Here is a 20224-nt window from a genome sequence, read left to right on the forward strand (position 1 = left end):
AAAAAAAAAAAAAAGCCATTTAGGACTGCAGGAACAAAGCACTTTCCTAGTACATGTGGGGGCTCTAGGTTTAATTCCTAACCCTGCCTTACACACACACACACACACACACACACACACACATATACACCGTATCATGTCCTATGTGGATTCCTTTGTGTATTTAATACAACTCAAGGGAGATGCATACTATTAACTCTAACAAACATCTTGCCAATCCTGGAATTATGTCTTAAATGACATATGGTATCCGATATCCAAGAATAAGACTACAGTGCAGAACAAAAGGCAAACACAAATAGGCTAAAAGATAAAGAATAACCCCTATCACTTAAGTGAGATAGAACAACTGAAAAGACTTTGGTCACAAAAACCGGTATCTCTGAGGAGGCAGAACCTGACAAAAGGACTTGCATTTGGTCAAAAGCCTAGAGCAGATAGCCTAGGAGGAAACAGAAATCAAAAGGAGGAGAGAGCAAGCACACAGACCTGTATATTAGACAGGAGTCCCCAGAGCAGGAATGACAAGTCACCTACCATCTTCTTTTCCCTGAGCACTGTTCCGTCTGCACTGATATGATTATGAGATCACAGAACCAACCACCGCGTTAATAGTGAGAAGTGATTTCATTGTTTTGTTTTGCTTTTTGGTTTTTGTTTTTGAGGCAGGGCCTCACGGACTCTGGTCTAGCCTTGAACTTATCAGGTAGTCAAGGATGGCCTTGAATTTCTAATCTTCCTGCCCCCACCTTCTAAATGCTGAGGTGTGCACCACCACACTCTATGTTAGGCCATGCTGAGGACCAAGCCCAGGGCTCCGCGCATGCTAGGCAAGCTCCTCCCCCAGCTGAGCCATATCCCAATCCCAGAACTGTTTCCCTTCCTCTTCCTTAGTTCAAGTTGTTACCCGAGGAAGTTCCTCCACCCACAGTGCCTTTCTTTCTACATCGCAGGCAGCAGAGTCCCCTTTCCTACCTGGAGCTCTCCAAACGGGTTGAGAAAAAGGAAAACTTAAAAGAATGACTTCACATCAAAGAGAAAACTGAGGTTTTTGTTAAGAAAATCTAAACCCTCCCTGAAGGGAGAAATTTTCATGTGAATACATATCCCCAAAAGTGATCCAAGACCAGGTCTTTGTGACCTCTTTAACAGTAGTAGCTGGTCCTCCCACTATGGAGACGTGGCATCTTCACAGAGGTCAGTAGTTCCTAAACATCACTGATGACCATGATTGATGAATTGTCACACCCGGAACATACATCTGTGCATACAGCTATAACCAGAAAAGTTAGGCTGGGAAACTGAGTCTGAGAGGTGGCTCGAGGCCTCTGGACCCTTATATAAAGGGTTAGTAGATGATTAGGGGCCCCGTTCCTGGTCTCTGTGGCCACAATGAGGACTGATACAGCCCGACAGCTAAGCATAAGTCTCACAGGTGAATGTGACTCACGCAGTCTGAGCTAACACACGACAGAGGCCAGCAGCCCCTGCCAGCACTCCTGCTTCCTGCTCCGTCGCGCCCAGCAGGGGTCCTTACTTGTCACGCTCCCAAGTCTTCCTGCCTTCTGAATTCTGGCAATTTTTCCCACTCCAGTACCAAGCTGTTTTATCTCCATAACTACCTGATAGAGTAAAATCTGATTTTACCACCAAAACTCACGACGTGGCCTTAACCAAGTGACTCCCAGCTCCTTGAGATTGATGCCGCAACCCTTGCACAAAATGGAGATCTCTTTTTTAAGCAACCACGAAAGCTGTTTAATCACTACACGTTGGTTAGCATAACGACCAGCACACCGTGAGCGCCAATTAAATATTAGCTAAACATTGGTTGTTGGAGGAAAATGATTCTAAGCTGAGGGACTTGCCCTTTTCCAGGGAAAAGGAGGGAGTGGCCACAGGCTGAGCACTGGCCTTGGGGGACTTTGCAGTCACCTCATCTGGATCTCAAGTCCAAGGGTGACCAGGGCACCTGCCTGCTCCATGATAAAGGGGCAAGCAGACGACACCACAAACCGGAAAAGATTAATAGGATTACATGGATTTGTTTGATAAGGGAACTAGCTCCCTGCATCCAAGATGGATGCAGTCTCTAAGCACACAGGGCAGAACACTTAGGGCTTCACGCCCACAGCGACCCTCTGAAAGCCTCTACCCCGTCGGAAACACTGGACAACAGCCACGGGAGAGTGAGTCTAACAGGAGATCCTAGGGAGGAAGGCAGTCTGCAAGGCAATGTGTGGTGGGAAATGGCTGTTCTAGGGACTGGGGGGAAGGGAGGTTGGTAACAGAGCTGACCGCTGCTGTAAGGGTGCCTACCAAGAAGACAGAAGGAGAGAACTTCATTTCAAAGTAAATACGCAGGCAGGACCGTAGAAATGACTCCGTCACTAGGGTACCTGCTGTGCTGGAATGAGGACCTGAGTTCAGATCCCCAAAATTCATGTGAAAAGCCACACACAGCAGGCCACACTAAGGAGGCAGAGACAGGAGGATCCCTAGGGCTTGCTGGCCACCAGTTGGGCTGATCAATGAGTTCCACACCAGTGAGAAGCCCTATCTCAAAAAAATAAGGTCAAGAGTGGTGGAGGAAGATACTTTCAACTTCTGGTCTCCACATGCGTGTACACTCATATCACACACGCACTTGTGCATGTGCACACACAGAGACACACATGTACACATGCATACGTGCGTGCACATGCACACACACACACACACACACACACACACACACTGCAATGTGGAGATGCCTTGGAGACACTACGCTAAGTGAAACAAGCTAATCCCAGAAGAACAAGGAATATACAAATCCATTATATGTGATTCAGGAGATAGACAGGTGGGTAGATAGACAGGGGCTTGGGGTAGGAAGAAGGAACAGAGAGACATTTAATGGGCACAGGGTTGTAGTTTCAGAAGACTACACAGTGCCCTACAAAGAACAGGGGGACAGGAAGCACAAAAATGTGCTTAACTAAACCGCAAGTTTCATTGTGGCAAAGATGATAAATTTCATGTTACATCTATTTTACTACGGTTTAAACAAACAAACAAAAAGGGAAGAAAATATCCCAAAAACTCCTTGTGGGCAGTAAAATTCCAGATATTACTTGAGAAAACTCTCTGAATCACAATCATCCTATTGTTCATTTGTCTTCTTGAAAAATAAAGTATACCAAAACACATCAATTCCCCCGGGGGCGGGGCAGCAGGGAGGCTCAGAAACACTTGGGAAGAATGCCCTCAGGCAAGACTGCACTATTTAGTGCGTGAGGAAGGGGTTGGACATGTTGTTTTCATACCCTCCACAGTTACATATGAGGAGGTGCCTCTTACAGAGATTCAAGTACTGTGGCTCAGAAGGGGAATGGTATCTCCTGGCAAGCCTGACGGACTGAGTTCCACCTCCAGGACCCGCACAGTGGAAGGAGGGAACCAACTCCTTGTCTAGCCCCCTGACCACCACGCATGCACTGCAGAATGCACGCACTCATGCATTAAGTAAATAAAGAGTGTAAAGATTCAAAAAGGAAGTCTTGCCCTCTGCATCCATCCAGTTTTTTATGAGGCTTTGAAAGGGTGAAATTACAAACGTGTCTACCCTACACGCATGTCCCACGGATAGCTCTGAAGACAACCCAATGTGAAGTCATAAACTTACCCAATACATTATGAGGTTTGGTTTTTGCAGTTTTGTTTTTTTTTTTATGTTTTATGGGTCTGTGGTGTGTGTGTGTGTGTGTGTGTGTGTGTGTGACACAGTTGCAAGGTTTCCAGTATGAACTTTGTAGATGACAACATGCTGTTAAAATGTAAAAGGGTAAAGAACATTCCAGTCCAATTATCCTTCACTAATGAGCCCGTCCCTAAAATTGTCTTCCTGGGAACTATGAGGTTATGTCCAAGCCCAGAGTGTCAACGGGCACTCAGAAGGAATTCCAGATGGACAAGTTTAAAGAACACAGTGCTGGTGGCAACAGGGCTGAGTTAGAGCTTCCCCTGGACCTGCAAGTGGGAGCTATTTCTATTTACTAGAAGAGTCTTCACAGCCAAAAGATAGCTGAAGACCACAGAGAGGATTCTGTGTCCTTGTGAGGGTTTGAACGTGAAATGTCCCTCACAGGCTCTTGCGTTTGAACACTTGGTCACCAGATGGTGGCGCTGTTTTGAGCCTCCCTGTGTCATGGGGCCTGACTGGCTAACACAGGCAGGCTTAAGGGCTAAAGCTCTGCCCACTTTGGGCTGAAGTCTCTCTGCTTCCTAGCCCAAACCATTTAATAAGCAGTTCCCTCTGGCTCCTGCTGTCATGGCTCAGCTCAATGCCACTCCTTCTCCACCATATTGGACTGGGCTCACTCCCCACGTCATAGTAGACCACTGTCAAGTAGGCAACATACAATGAGTGATACATCTGTCATGTTTTGCATTTTCCCAAAGAAGAATTTCTGAAATTTCTAAAACTGCCTGACCTTGATGGCCTCCTGTCACAGGATCTTTCGCAACTACAGGCACTTGCAAGTTCTCCCAGCCTGGATGCTGATCTAGCTCTTTGGAGGAATGACTAGCTACCCAAAACTTCACAAAAACACACGATGGACATAAATAAGAATATGAAAATAAAGTCAGTCAGTAACGGTGCGCATCTTTAATCCCAGAACTTGGGAGGCACAGGTAGGCAGATCTCTGTGAGTTCAAGGCCAACCTGGTTTATAGAGTGAGTTCCAGGACAGCCAAGGCTACACAGAGAAACCCTGTCTCAAAAAACAAAGCAAAACAAACAAACAAAGATGTGTGGGACTGGAGAGATGGGTGGGTGGTTAAAAGTAACTGCTCTTCCAGAGGACCCAGGTTCGATTCCAGCACCCACATGGTGGCTGGCAAAATATCTGCAACTCCAGTTCCAGGGGACCCAGCACCCTTTTCTGACCTTTCAGATACTGCACTACATTGTCACAGACACACACGCAGGCAAAAACATTCATGCACACAAAATAAAAATAAATCACACACGCACACAAAATAGGTGTCTATTTCTAGGGCAATCAAGACCGGGAGTCGTTTAGCAGGGCACAGCTCCAAGACGGGGGGCTAAGTCTTTGGAAATGGGAAACTAAATTCCTGGCAAGGGACCTCCCACTATGAAAACTAACTATCAGTTAAGGAGCCACAGGATGGCAATGCTACTTTTCTTATTTGGAAACTGGGTAGCTGCTGCAGTGTGATCATGGGGCTCCTTGGGAGATCCAGTTGTTTTGTGACAGCTCGAAGGCTCTTGTGTCGTGCAGGGATGCTGTTCGCCTCCTCTGGATGAAGGACTCTAACTGCCCATTGGTGATGTCGAGGACATATGGAAGATGACTTTTTCCCCCTCCCATTCCGTTATCTCTCTTGGATTCATAAAGAGGAAAGCGTGGCTACACCCGTATTCCCTCACTGCAGTTTTGAGTTCAATAAGGCAAAACATAGAGGGGATGTTTGTAAGGGGGTGAAAAGTTGAAGAATCAAGCTTGAGCCTCCCCCTCCATGAACATTCACAAGTCCAAGGGAGTAAGCGGTCTTCCCCTGAGCCGGTGTGGGAGTGTGCCTGCGCTGTGAGGAGACTCCGAGAGAGATGGTGGGAATTAATGGCATCTGCGGAGGCCGGGAGAGAAGGGGCTGATATGATCAGCTGGCAGGAGAGGAACAAGGGCAAAGGAGAGGTTTCTACTTTGTTACTTGGAGGAAATCTGAAAGAAACTGCTTTGCACCCATACGGTGCCTGGTAAGGAAATGCGCCACCTTCAGGTTGGCAGGCGTCGAACCCAAGGGCAATGGAACCGCTGGATGATACAAGCTCCGCCTTCCCACCCAACAAATGGAAGCCTGACCGCCTGTCTTCTCACTTCTGAAAATGAAGGCAAGGCGATGAGGTTACTCCCAAAAGACATCTGAGAGCAGTAAGAAGATAAGACTGTGGCGAGGAAGCAATATCTTCAGGGAAGAAGAAAAAAAAAGCCCTACAATAAGCAAAATGCACAAATACATACTTTCATATGACAATCAGTTCTCCTGAAACCTGGCATTAGCCAGTTTATAGCACTGCTCGGTTTGTGCGCTTCCATGTGTACAGGTACGACATTTTTAAAGTAACACATATTTCAGGGGACTCAGAAACTCCACCAGACTGTTTGACATGTGTAAGATGCCTAAAACAAGCTTCACTGTCACATAAAACTCCGCGATACGCAAGGGCACATCTCCACCCTCTTAAAAGAAGGCAAAGCATTCTAATACAACCTGTGAAGACACCTAACATGAAAATCTTTTGTCTCCACAGAAGCAAGAACACTGCCTTCTGGGAGCTGCAGAGATAACTCGGTGGTTAAAAACTCATAGTGCCCTCAAAGAGGACCAGAATTCAGTTACCAGCGTGCGTATCCAGCCACCCCAACGCCCTCTCCTGGCCCCTTTGGGAACTGCACCCACGTGTACAAATCCCCCACACAGATGGTACACATGATTTTTTTTTTTAAAGTGCTTTCTTTGGTGCTTTTAACGTGTATTTCTGATCGCAGGCTCGGTTTTATCCATGGGTGCACTTTTATGAAGAGTTTTTAAAAGTAAGAGCTCCTGCAAAGCCCAGAGTCACTGGGCTGTGTGCTTGGAAGACACCCGGGTCCGTTAGTGCTCACAGGTTTGCAAACACTTTTTTTTTTTTTTTTTTTTGGTTTTTCGAGACAAGGTTTCTCTGACTTGCAGGGTATTCTTCCCAAGAAGAGATAAGACAGTTATGAAACTGGGTAACCTTCCTGAAAAAGGGACTAAAGTTAATGGGAAAGACGAGATGAGGGCTGGGTAAGGTGGAGAGAGTGTCTCCAGTACAAATCAGACCACTTGAGTTTGGATCCCTAGGCCCACATAAAAGCCAGACTCCGTAACACAAGTGTCCGTGATACCAGCGCCCCCTACAGGGACATGGGAGGCGGAAACAGGAGAATGCCTGGAATGGGCCGGCTAGCCTAGTGAAAGCATCAGTGAGCAAAAAGAGACCCTGTCCTGAACAAGGTGGAAATCAAAGGTCATTATCCGAGGTTGTCCTCTGAGCTCCACACAAGCACCATGGCACATTCACAGACATGCGCACACATGCTCTCCTCGCACGCGCACACCCCACACCACAAAGACTAGATGAAGTTCAGCGAGCTTCTGAACACTCTCCAAAGGGTGAGACTCGCATCCGGGCTGCTTGCACGTGCTGCTGGTTCCCAGAGGACCCCAAAGGCATCGCAGGTTGGACGGGAAGGACATTCTGTGCGGTCAGCAGATTCTATGCATTGGTTAAGCCAGACAACACGCTGGGAAAATGCAATTGTTGCCTTGAGAGAAGCCGGAACCTAACAGGATCAGCTATATCCTGGGCCAATTCTGCCACTCCAATGGTGTATGCCATGTCACCAATCTGGGGTTCCATTTTTTTTTTCATCTATAAAATGAGGAAGATGAATGGCCCCAGAGAGTCCTTCCAATGATATATATTTAAGTTTGCACTTTTATAAATACCACAACTCAAAAAAAAAAAGAAGTCCATAAATGACAAAGTTATCATACACATCCAACAAACACTTTCGACTTGCTCAGTACCCCTTCCAGGCACCGCCATCCTCTCCTGCAGCCTCCAACAGCAGGCAGCATCCCCCTGACAGCCATCACTTTACCACGGATGAACAGTGATGCTGAGTGCATTGACCAAGGTCAAGAGCTAGGACAGGATCACACATCCAGCCTCCTCCATCCCTGTGGCTGTGCTACGCTTTTCATGGAGAAAGCAAGCTGACTTTCCTGGGAAGAATGCCAGAGGTTCCATCCTCCCCACTGAGAATATACTGGAATATTAGAATAACAACTTTGGAGACGGAGGTCTCTCCGAACCATTTCAGGACCTGGCTAGAAACATGAAAACCCAGAGAAAGGAGCAACAGGGAATTCTTCCCGTTTTTTAACGAAAGAGAAAAAATTAGGGATGGGAATTTGGGGTTTCTTTAAAAATTACATGATGGCTGGAAGTTAATCTGGCATTTCTTCGTTGGTTTGTAAGTTCTGTTTCCAATCACAAAAACAGACAGCTGAGGAGGCCTAAATCGCATTTCAGTGAATTAGCATCTTGTCCCAGAGAATCTATCTCCCTCTGAACACAGCATAGAACCCAGGCTGGTCCTGTGTGGCAGGAAAAACTCTCAATGTTAAGAGCAAATTTGTCAGGAGCCCCTACATGGCTACCTGAGATGAAAGGCTTCAAGTCCAGCAACAACCATCAAACATAGGTAATATTTTTTTTAAAAAAAAAATGGCATTGAGCTCTACAGAAAGAATTTGGCCATACCCTGCCAGAGAGGGGCAGTGGCAGGCCCAAGGCCTCACCTTCTTTTGTCAACTCACACACCTTAGGAGACTGAAGTCAGTGTTAATAAACTTGCCAGTGAGTCTGCGTTACCTGGAAAGAAGGTCCTAGCCCAAGCCTGTACCCCAGTCCCTGGGAGGCGAAGCAGGAAAAAAACACAAGTTTAAGCACAACCTGAGCTGCAAAAACAAGACCACGTCTCTAAACACCAAACATTAATTTTTTAAAAAGTGAATAAAAAAAAATGAAAGGAAGATTCTGATTTCTAAATCCTGGCTATAAGAGCTTCGTGCCTTGCAGAAAACACGAGAGCCAAGATGACAGTAAAGTCCCCCAGGATTGTTCCCCAGAGTTAAGACTCATGAAGGAAGGAGCCATATAAATAGCAGAAATCATGTCGTTCTCCCTACCTGTCGATGATGACAGGGTCTGACGGAGTCTCATTCCGGTTCCCGCAGCTCTTCTTCTCGCAACATCGACTGTAGGGGGGAGGGAATCAAAACGATGAAAGAAACTATGTCAAACTGAAAAAGTTCAATGAGCATACTGCGTAGGAACATTCCCAAATGGCCAAAGTAGCCTCCGGACTATAAACCACACAAGAGCAAACTTCGGGACAATGCTCTATTTATTTAAAAAAAAAAAAATACCTGAATCCAAACTCATTCAAATTCTCTATCTTAGGAGCTGGCGGGTCTCAGCTTTCCTGAGAGCCATATCTGTAACTTAACTACAGTTGTTTGGATCTTAAGGTCTACAGAGGTCACTTCCGGGCTGACACATGAAGATTTTATGAAAGTGTATTTTAAGTCTTTATATCCCAATAAATATTTAAAGAAAGAAAGGGTGTAGGGATGTATTAAAATGCATAAAAGTGAATAAAGAAAAAGAAAAGGATGATTTGATTTCTAAATCCTGGCTATAGACCAAAAGTAGCTGCCTGGGTTGTTGTAAACCTATTGACCTATCAGCTTTCTCTGGAAAACAGGGTGTCCTTTCTAAGCATTTATTTATCCACTCTTTGCTGTCATTTTCCAGATGAAGGAAGAAAATGATAATTTACATATTTTAAGTTGTATAAATTTTATATATTTTGTCAAAATGGATGCATTAAAAAAAAGCTATGCATTTTTAAATCAGGAGGAAATGAAACACCGAACTGGAGAAAAGTAACTAACAATTTTCAGAACAGAAATAAGACTTGAATGCATCAAGTCTCGGTCCTAAAGTCTCTGCCTCCCAAGGTGTTCACTCTGTTAAGTACAGGGAGCCTGGTAGACAGACAGACAGACAAAATGACAGACAGAGAAATGCTGAAGGGGTGAGGCCCCCAAAGCAATTACAACAGCAAGGAAAGGCCCAAAATGACTTAAAAGAACAAACATATTGGTCCCAAAGTATCTGTTCAAAGTCAACAGACAAGGATGAGAAGACCAACAGGGTACATGTAATCCAACCAGTGTTCATCAGACAGCGGACACTTGAATGCTCACTATCAAGAATGGTTGACTTAGCTTGTAGCCTTGACACAGCTCATAAGAAAATCATGGCCATCCTACCGGTTGGAGATATCTAATACATATTTTAATAACCATCCTCGTGTGTGTGCTGCCCTGCTATGGTCGCTCTGCAGCTCAAACCTAGGACAAACCTAGCCCCTAAGAAATCTCTGGGTCCCTTATCTGAGTTTTGCTTCCCTTCTCCTGAAAGCATTTGGGTTGGTTATCTTTAGAAGGGCTTCTAGGGTTAAGCAGATGAGGATGCAGCAATGAGAGTTCATGCAAATTATAACAGTACAAAGAGAAACAGGAAGGGTGCCCGTGTGCCAAAAAGGGATCCCAAGACATGCGCCAGCGCAGTCGGGGATCTGCTCAGCCGCCCTCTGCAGCCTCCACAGAATTAAGCAGAAACAAACAATGGAGGGGGTGAAAAGATGGCTCAGCAGTTAAAAACACTGGCTGCTCTTCTAGAAGGCCCAGGTTCAATTCCCAGCACCGCCCAGTGACTCACAATATCTAGAACTCTGGATCCAGGGGAAGTCGATGCCCTGGACAGCCGCCTAGGGCACAAGGCATGCATACCATACACAGACATAAATACACGCAAAACACAGGCAGAATAAGGAGTTTTGAGTTGGTTTGGTTTTTCCAGACAGGATTTCTCTGTGCAGCCTTGGCTGTCCTGGAACTCACTCTGTAGACCAGGTTGACCTTGAACTAAGAGATCTGACTGCCTCTGCTTCCCAAGTTCTGGAATTAATGCTGGATTAGTGGATTTCTTGACGCTATGTCTGGCAAGAAATTTTTTTAAGATTTTGTTTATTCTACTTTATGTGTATGAGTGTTTTGCCTGCATGTATGTACATCACATGCATTCTTAGTGCTTACAGAGGGCAGAAGAAGGTATTGGACATGTGTTATGCTAGGAACTGAACTTGGGTCTCTTCGAAAGCGGCAAGCGCTCTTAACTGCTGAGCCATCTCTCCAGCCACCCTTTTCTTTTTAAATGAACATTTACGAACTTTTGCAATGTGTCTCTCTTACCAGAGATACACAGATTAATCAGTGGGCAACTGTACCACCCTCAGAGTGTAAAAGGCCCTTGGGAGACATTAATGCCTGCTCATCAAGTGGGCACAAATGCAGCTCTAAGACATGTATCAAATTAGTAAATATTAAAAATTGTCTCAACTCTCCTGAATGCCAGTCTTTGCCACTGGGACTCTCTGAAATAATATTTGACCTTTGAAATTATATTAGATCTTAACTTTTAAAATTTCAATTCATCCCAAGATTAACACCCATAAAAAAGAAAAAATCCTGGCCAGCTGTACTTCCGCCTCCCAAAGCCCTTGTATTCCCCACAACTCCCTGCCCACTGTACCTCCCACCTCTCCCATCTCCGGAGTATTCTTTCTGTCAATGTGTTACCGTTAGCTGGTCAGTCAAAACAACTTTGTACAGCTCTACAGTTTAAAGAGCCCCCCCCCATACACTAGCTACCTAAAAACCTCCAAAACCAAACTCTCCTTCAGCATCGCCAGCTTGTCAGCCTTGCCCCCACCCAAATTGCGCAGTCCTGGTGCAATTTAATTGCAATCACATATGTCCTCAGAATGTGCCGATCTGTTTGGTTTGGGGAGGAATGATTCTGAGGAGGCCCATAAGTTTGCAAAATTGCTCAGCTGAATTCAGCTGCTTTCCACAGGGATTTCCTCTGTTGTAAAAGAGGGAAAAAATTATTAAAAAAAAAAAAAAGTTAGCTTGTGCCAAAGTGGTCCATGTCGGGGAGCAAGGGAGGGAAGGAAATGGCCTATAGAGAAAAAAATGTAGAGGAGCCGCTGGGCTGACCCTTTATTTCTAAAAGGAAGGCCCTGCAATAGTGCCTACTGAATCACAATAGTAAAAATCTAAACATAATAAGAAGTGGTTGTATTGCCCCATTTGAATACTCCTTAAGATTTCTCGGGGTCTCTCAGTTAAAACAAAAATTCCTTTTCGTGTGTGTGTGTGTGTGTGTGTGTGTGTGTGTGTGTGTAGTGTGTTTAAAGAAAGTTCTTGTCAATATGTTCTAGCTGTGTTGGATTCTTAAGCGTTAGTCAATCCTGGCGTTCCTGAGAATCAAGGGAAGCGATGAACCCAGGACACTAGAACCACAGCCCACCAACACTGTGGGTAGCTGGCACTCAGGAACGGATCCCTGAATCACTCAGGTGACATTGCCTGGCTCTCTTTCCCCTCTAGAGGAGGCCTGAATGACCAGCTTTAGGTTCCTCTAGTTTGTTTCAAAGGCTCTAGGGTTATACTCCAGTGAGCAGGCCTCTTAGTCTGAAGTACCTGAGAGGAGATTTTATGTTTTGTTTTGAACTGACAATGAGTATAAAATATGAAAAGATATTTAGATAGATAGACGGACAGACAGACAGACAGACAGACAGACAGACAGACAGACAGACAAGAAGACTAAACTTCAATAGGTTAAAACTACCCTAAGGGTTTGGGAAGGTTTCTTTTCTTTCCCCAGTGTATGAAACTGAAAGCCGTCTCTCTGTCTCCGAGGTTTAGATTATCCTACAATTTATTTGGGGCTCCTTCTGCTTGAAACACTCTCAAGTTGCTCACAGGCCTCTCCTTCCCAGGGACTCTTTGAAGCGGGGTGTTGGGGTGGGGGGAGAAAAAGTAAGTCAAGCTGTGGCTGAGAGGTTGGGGCTGAGGAATTTTTATCGCAGTCCTGAATCTTACCTGAATTTTTTTGTTTTTCGGGAAAGGAGGAAAATGAAAAAAAGAAAGATGAAAAGATGACTGGGGAAGAAAAAAAAAAGCCCTGGTATCGGTCAGAGGGAGTCTAGCAGCCCAACTCCAGCCCGAGATAAGCTAATGTGTCCTTTTCCTCTGCAAACTGCTTTTAAAATTCAACCCTCAACTTTCAAAAATCTGTCTCTAATTTCAAACTCAAATAAGCGCCCAGCATGGTGGCTTTTGTTTTGTTTTCTTCTCCCCAACTCCTCCCTGCGATTGCATAACAAAAGTGTCTAAATTCACACCATCTGGCCGATAAAGACACTGGCCCCACTGCCCGGCTGGCCCATCTGATTAGGGCCCTGTCTAGCCCGCGCCTTGTGGCGAAAAGTCACAGCTGTGGGGTTTGCTCGCGCTCAATACAACTCTGTTATTAGCCAGCTGTAGGCCTAGAGACGACTTCTGTTCAAATTATAATATCTTTTAACCCTCTGAGCATTGAGGGCGCAGGGGTAGCTGGCAGCAACATAACACCTACATATCTCCTTGCTAATAATTGGCAAAATGAGCTAAGGCGGGGAAGAGCCAAGATCACTGGAGAAGAGAGGAAAAGTTATTCCTGAAGAGATGAATTTTGCCCCTTTATTTTTGGCACACTCACATACATACCACCACCACCAAAGCCAAAGACCAGTTAATGAACCTTTTACTAATGAATACAGAGCAGCAAATCATTCCCGGAAGTACCCAGGTATGCCAGACAAGACCATGTGATAAAAGTATATGTACTAATTAGTCACTGAAGAACTGGGCGGCTCACTCGGGCTCTATCACTGACAGCTGGAGCTGACTGGTCCAAGAGAAGAAGGACCGGTTCCCCTTCCAGGAAAATCAGTCCCTTTAACTGATGAGAAGTTCCCCTGTGCCTACAGACTCACCTATCTCTCATCTCCCAACACACACAGACACACAGACACAGACACAGACACACACACACACACACACACACACACACACACACACTGCAAATAGTAACCCGTCCGACAGATTGTTTATTCACCCATAATTAATATTTGTTTGAAAATCTAGTTTGCAAAGAAAGTAAGCGCGCATCTTCCCCACTCTCCACTGCAGAGAAGTTACAGTACATTAAATTTTCATATTGTGTTACTAATGCAGACTAAACTAGAGGCTTTAAAAATTGATGCTGCTATTTAAACCGCATAAAACAAGGAGGATTTGATTAGGTTTAAAAAATAAAAGCGTCATCCTTAACTACAGCTTCATGGAGTGTGAGAGCATTATTTTTAAAGTGATGGGGGGATTCCTTAGACAATGGCTCCGGGGGGGGGTGTCTTTCTTTCTTTTAAGATTGTCTCTCCAGACAGGGGTACTTAGAAGTGTAGAGAGAGAAGAGACCTCCTTTTGACTAGCCAACCAAAATCAAAGCACTGTGACTGTGTTGTCTAGGTATGACAGGCAAGTACCAGGAAGACCAGGACTTCTGACCAGACCTGTCAGAGGCTGGGAAATAATAGAGTCTCTTACCCATTGCCCAGGCCCTCCTCAGGCCACGGCACCTCAGTGCCCTGCAGCTGAGGCCATGGCACCTCAGTGCCCTGCGGCTGAGGCCATGGCACCTCAGTGCCCTGCGGCTGAGGCCATGGCCAGGCCTCAACTTCACCTCTTGGTGAATTTGCTTTCCTAATACTTGGCCACAACCTAAACAAGCATGTCTGTTTGTTATGATTTCTTACTGGCTGGATTGAGGGGGTAGGGAGGGCTTTAGAGAGCTTCCTAAGGAAGGCTTCCTACTAAGTCAGATGACCTGCAATTATCCCCACACAGCCAGGAATGGGAACAACAGTCAAGGAATTGAGAGCCGAGCTGAGGGAAGAGCAGAGGCTTGCCCTCCAGACTTTGGAGATGTGTATACAAAACAGACCTCTCCACCTTATACTGAAGGCGTTCTTCCCAAGGTCCCTTGTATGTCCTTCCCCAGTTATGGCACGCTCATTAACACCCTACCCACTAGACAGCACACACTGAGCCCTCCGAAAACATTAGCTGAGAGGTAGAATGCAGGGATGAATTCCCCACCACTGCCATCACCAACTCACTTCAACTTAAGTAGGAGAAAGGGGGCAATATGCAGAGCTCAAAATAGAATGGATTAGGCCCTGAGGGCCGGCAGGAAGGCTGAGAACGCCGGTAGACTGTAGTTTTCACAGTGTGGTCCTCTGAATCCATCCTTCCTGGGACCTCAGATGTCCCCAGCACGGGCTTCTCCTTATCCTTGTACCCACTGATTTTCTGCCTTGATTCCTTCTTGAACTTCTTGACCTAAGAAGCCCAGGTATCTCCCAGGAGGGCTGGGACTTAGGATCTGGCCTCCCAGCCCCCTGGTGGTGCCTGGCCTCAGCTGAGTATTCAGGAGCTAACTCCACAAGCTGCACTCATGGAAATCTGTCCTGAGCAGACCAAGAGTCTGGGGGAAGGCTTCATCCCAATTTCAACCCCAAGCCCACCCTGATGCCTGTGCAGCAGCTAAGACTACTTTGTGGAAGAAACTCTGGGAAGCCAGGGGAATGGAATCCATCTTCTGGTATCCTTTTCCCAGTCTAAAGGACTATACTCCAAAACAACAACCTTAAAGACAAGGAGAGGTCTTCAAAATCGGCCCAGGGACAAATCTACCAGATGCCTTGGCAAAGCAGCCTCAGAAGCTCCCAGTTTTCTAGACCAGCCCAGGCAAAAAAAAAAGCGGGGGGCTCTTACCTGCACATCACCTCATGTGTCAGCAGGACTCGGCACATTTCTGGGTTCTTATTCTGCCCCTCATAGGCTATGGGCTGTCAGAAAGGAAGACACGATGAGACAGAGGCAAAGACAGGGCTTTAGAGCAAGTCCAAAAATCTGTCCCCTCTCACTGCCACCTCGGAGACCCTCCCCCCCCCACAGAACCAGAGCTACAGCCCTTTGATATAGAAGTTCGCCCCTTAGTTCTTCTTAGCAAAGAGGGATACCCCTGTGAACCGAAACTTCAGTAATTCTTTGCTGCCTTCAGCCCTTCATTTGCCACACCTCCCCCAACACCTAGCATTCCCCCATAGCAGATGAAAACAGAGGAGAGGGGGAGCGTTTTTGTTTTTGTTTTGTTTCCCAAAGTGGGCTGGGGTGAGGGGAAGTGTGAATCCTCCACAGTAAATCACGCTAGAGGCAGAAGTCAGAGACAGCCCCCGGAGTGGGGAACCAAAGGCAACGGGCTCCAGGGCTCACCTGCTTGGTGACTGAGTCGATCAGCCTGACATAGAGGTCTTGTTCTGTGCGGACACCTGCAGGGCGAAGGGGGACAGGCGATGGGTGGGCAAGGACAGCAGGAACCCTCGCCCATTCCCAAACCCCTTCCCTGCCCTGGAGCCTGATCCCGTCTGTCCATCAGGCCACAGACTCTGTGATGGAAGTGACCTGGAGGGGGACACCCCTCAATCACCACCCCCAATCAGGACCTGCCCTAGCCAGCGTACAGTAGGCGGTAGCTAACCGCTACACCTGGCTGCAGCGCCTGCTGCCCACGAAGCTGCTTACCGTTGCTGTAGAGGAGCTGTAACTTGTAATGGGTGCCATTATTGGTCTTCTCATTGCCTTGTTCCTAAAAATACAGAAACCCTTCTTGTACTTTTTGGTAACCCCCCCCCCATGAAAGAAACAGGCTTTGAACAACCCCCCATCCAGTTCCCGGGGTCAAAGGGCAAGGAGCAGCTCCCGCCATTGGCCACCTTGAAGGGAAATTTGTCAAGACTTGCAGTCACTTGACCTTCATCAGCCCTTGCCTCTCCCTCTTAAAAAATGTCCTCATAAGTGGACCCCTGCCTCCTCCCGCTGCCGTGAAGACCAGACACCCACACCAAGGGCACGCTTTAAACAGTGCCCACCCAATCCATCTGTCCATACGAAGCCCCTGGGCTTCTCTCAGGGAAAAAAAAAAAAGTGAGTCTGTCTGTCCTTTACAAGGGCAACATTAGTTCCACAAAACCGGAGTGAGCAGGCCCAGGGCTGGGGACCTTGGCAACTAGCTACCCTAGGGTTCCCTTTGCACAGCTAAGGAGGCTGGAGCCAAGACACAGCTGTTGTGCATGTATTGGTTTAGGTAAACAACCCTTCATTTCAGATCAAATCCAGCCCTCAAATCAGAGTTTGAGTTCAAAGGAGGCACTCTGTCCTTTAGTACAAAGGGGGGGGGGGGCGGTAAAGACTTTTGAGACCGCGAGCATGGGAAGGCCGACCAGAGTTCCCACTGAATTGACACACCTGCACCCCTTTGCTCTCTTCCCCCGCTGCCAGGTGAAAATGAAAAAATAAATAAATAACCTGGAGACAGACTGACAGCGGCAGCGTTGGCTATACTTTTAAAACTACAGTCTAGAGAACTTTTTCTCCGAAGCCAGTCAGTGGCTTCTACTGACCCCAAGTCTAGGTGCGCGCGTTGCCGGAATCGCCGGATTCTGAGTGGGCCTAGCGCAGGGGCGGGGGCGGGGGGTGGACATCCACTGAGTTAGAGACTGAGGATGGGAAGCCTCAATTTATCATCCCTGATGATGCGAGCGGGAAAGTGTCGCAAGTGACAGATGGAATCCTAGTGCTTCGCAAGGAGGGAGCTATTAGGCCCCGGGCGGGAGGGGGAACAGGGGTCTGCTTACTTTGTCGTTCTCCACAAAGTCCACGAAGGCCGTGCGCTCTATCTCCACCGGCTGTCCCTGCCTGTCGTAGAGCGCCAGGACAAAATGAAAGAAGTTGGATTTCCTCAAGTTAGAGGGTGGTTGCTTTTCAAAGTGGGCCCGAGACAGGGCCACTCCGCTGCACCGGAAGAGATGGTAGGAAGAGATGGTAGGAAGACAGGACGCGGGGAAAGAGAGAAAGACAAGAGAGTTAGGCAGTTACTAACGTCCCCCATCCACACTGCAGAGGGGCCAAGAGATCTACAATCTAGGCCCCAAATACCTGAAACCTTCAGGTCCTTTACCATTTCTGTTAGGAAACGCATTCCCTTAGAGGAGTTGCCATAGGCACCTTGCTTCCAGCGCCCCAGATCGTTAGACAACCTCCCAGAATCCTGTCGCCAGGTCTCTAAGCCTCCTTGTCTGGCCTTTAGTGGAAGCGAAAGACCAGAGCTACCAGCTAAGGTCCTGAGAAGCGAGTCTAAACCGCTGACGCCTGCCCTATCTTCCTGCAGCCTCCTGCCAAACCTCAAATCTCTGACACAGCTTTGGGGGTGAGGGGCGGCGAGATGAGATTCTTTTGCATCTGAGCAAATGACCCCTTTAATTCCTGTCTAATGAGTTACCAGCCCTGTGACACAGCCTAAAAAACGGGAAGCCTGGAGCCCAAGTCTTGGTCCTCACAGGGCCTCACCCGCCATTTGGCTTACTCTACCGAAATTTGCATCCAGAACAGCGTCTGGGCAAAATCCCCACAGTCGTCGCTGGGGAAAGCGGGCCAGGGGCGAACACTCGCTGTTTGAGGACCTTTGCCCTCCGGAGCTGCTCCACGTGGAGAAGCCAAAATATTAAGAGGCAATCAAGCGTCCTGGCCAGAGACCCCGGTGGTCAGCTCTCAAGCGTTTTCCCCAGTTCCCTGACTCTGTAGCGCTAGACCTGGAGTCCTCCAGAGCCTTGAATGTGTGCACAGGACCTCCCTGTATACCTGTCTCCGTAAGTGCCACCCCCATTTAACTGAAAATCGTGTGGCGCCAGCGAACTGACAGATGTCAAGGACAGCCCGGTGGCCCTAAGGTCTTCCGGATTCTTGTGTTTGGCACTGTCGCGGTCACTTTTTTGAAAGGTGTACATTTTTTGGCTAGACTCTGACTGCCTGCTCAAACTTTAGCCAAGAGCATTTTATTTCGGACCGGAAAATAGGAGGACAGGAAGACGGACGATGTCTTTAAGTCCGGCTAGGAGACAGTCACAGTGCGGATCTGCAGAGTTGCCTTAGTCCCCTCGCGCCGGGGCGAGTCCTCAGAGCGCTGTTGTGAGCCGCAGCCTCCGCTAAGTATCGTCTGCTTCAGAGACAGCTGAGCATCCCGGCTCCGGAGGGGTGGCAGTCGGGCATCGCAGCCCGCTTCAGTCACCCGGCATGCGGCCTTTGCTTCGGCTCCTTCAAGGGTGGCAGCCAGTTCGCTCTACCCGGGACACCTGAAGATGTGGCGTGTCTGGAAATGGGGTCATTTCTCGGTGAGAAGTTCAGATTTAAGGAGGTTGGCATGGAGAGCAGAGGGAGAGACGACAGTCCTGGAAGAAGTTTGGAGGCTCTTGAGAGAGTAAGGGAGCTGCCTCCCGTAGACCCGGCCACGAAGGCCACGAATTCCAGTTCAGAAGAGATGCTGTGAAGGGGGACTGGAGTATCTTCGTGGGATGGAACCCTGGACAAGACTTTACCATCCACACACGTGAAGATTTGGAGTCAAAATCAACTTGAGGAAGGCGCAAAATTGTAAGTTTATCTTCTCTTCGGCTCAGGCAACCGACCTCCTTTCTCGCCTCTCCCGCGACTTCTCCTGTGCTTCAGTCCTTGCTCGTTAATTTCTCGCCCGCCTGGGTTTGTCTGGCCCACTCTCTCTGACCCAGGAAGGGCTTGCCTGTCCCCTTTGCCAGAGCTCCCGGCCGCCTTGCTTTCCCCTGCAGCCGCTCAGGCCTTTCCGGATCCTCTCGCCGCCGCCACCATCTGGCCGCTGGGCTCCCCGAGTCTCGGAACCATCCTGAAAGATGCTGGAGGAAAGACGCTCGCAGGCGCGTGGAGAAACCTCGGGGTGACCGGGAAGCCAGTTCCGCTGCCAGCTCCGGTCCTCACGCTCTGCTCTTGATTCCATGAGTAAATGCTGAGGCATGAAGCTTTAATGCTACTTCAAAATATTTTTCCCCCAAAGAACGGACTGTGGGAAGGAGTGAAGGGGAAACACCTATGACCTCGGTAATTCAGAAACTCCAGTGTTGGCTGCCGGAGGATTCCCCTGGCCACAGCGACCTTCCCGCCCCCCCCCCCGGGAGAGCCCCAATGCGCATGGCCTGGAAGGACAGACAGGGACAGAGAGAAACAGAAAGAGAAGGGGAGAGGGGCACACGGAGAGACAGACACAAGCAGATACTTCCAGAGTACAAGGGCTCCAGTCTCATTACCTCTGAGCCGCGACATTGGCGTCCACCACGCCGACATTCCGGACCCAGGACCTGACCGAATCCATCTCGGCGCCCAGCGACTTTTCTTTCAGAGCTGGTCCTCTTCCTAGCGTATCTTGAATCCCAAACATTTAAAAAGTCTGATCCTTTACTGTCGCCTTAAAAGTGACTTTACGACAACACCGCCCCGACTTTCCAACGCTGCCAGCCAACGCTGTTCTCCAAAGCAATCCGAGAAAGGGGGCAAGTGACGAAGTTTGGGGCCCTCTTGGAAAGAAATAACCAGTCCTTCCCTCCACACACAATGCACTCAAAGTTTGGGGTTTTATCCTCGATGGCTTCAGATCTGCCGCCTCGGGGCTTCCACCACCCTAGGTCGCCCGCATCCTTCCAGTTGCAGAGCGTTCTCCTGAAAGTGATCGCAATTTCGA

The 20224-nt window shown here is 47.9% G+C and overlaps 1 protein-coding gene across 5 annotated transcripts in view; it reads right to left on the reverse strand.

Moving 5' to 3' along the window:
• Positions 1 to 20024, reverse strand: part of Ebf2 (EBF transcription factor 2) — a 198617-nt gene extending 178593 nt beyond the window's left edge. For 3 of the 5 annotated variants that reach the window (XM_013349253.2, XM_005355472.2, XM_005355471.2), the window contains exons 1-6: positions 19794 to 20024; positions 17319 to 17475; positions 16207 to 16270; positions 15898 to 15953; positions 15397 to 15470; positions 8791 to 8859 (exon numbers count right to left, since the gene is read on the reverse strand). In XM_013349253.2, the coding sequence (XP_013204707.1) occupies positions 8791 to 8859; positions 15397 to 15470; positions 15898 to 15953; positions 16207 to 16270; positions 17319 to 17475; positions 19794 to 19924 (551 nt within the window). In that variant the 5' untranslated portion in view covers positions 19925 to 20024. The remainder of the gene's footprint in view (positions 1 to 8790; positions 8860 to 15396; positions 15471 to 15897; positions 15954 to 16206; positions 16271 to 17318; positions 17476 to 19793) is intronic. The other 2 variants (XM_005355470.2, XM_013349252.2) reach the window with 2 other exon arrangements.
• Between the last annotated feature and the right edge of the window lie 200 nt (positions 20025 to 20224).

The sequence above is a fragment of the Microtus ochrogaster genome, chromosome 17 (genome assembly GCF_000317375.1).
Source record: "Microtus ochrogaster isolate Prairie Vole_2 chromosome 17, MicOch1.0, whole genome shotgun sequence".
NCBI classification, from domain to species: Eukaryota; Metazoa; Chordata; class Mammalia; order Rodentia; family Cricetidae; genus Microtus; species Microtus ochrogaster.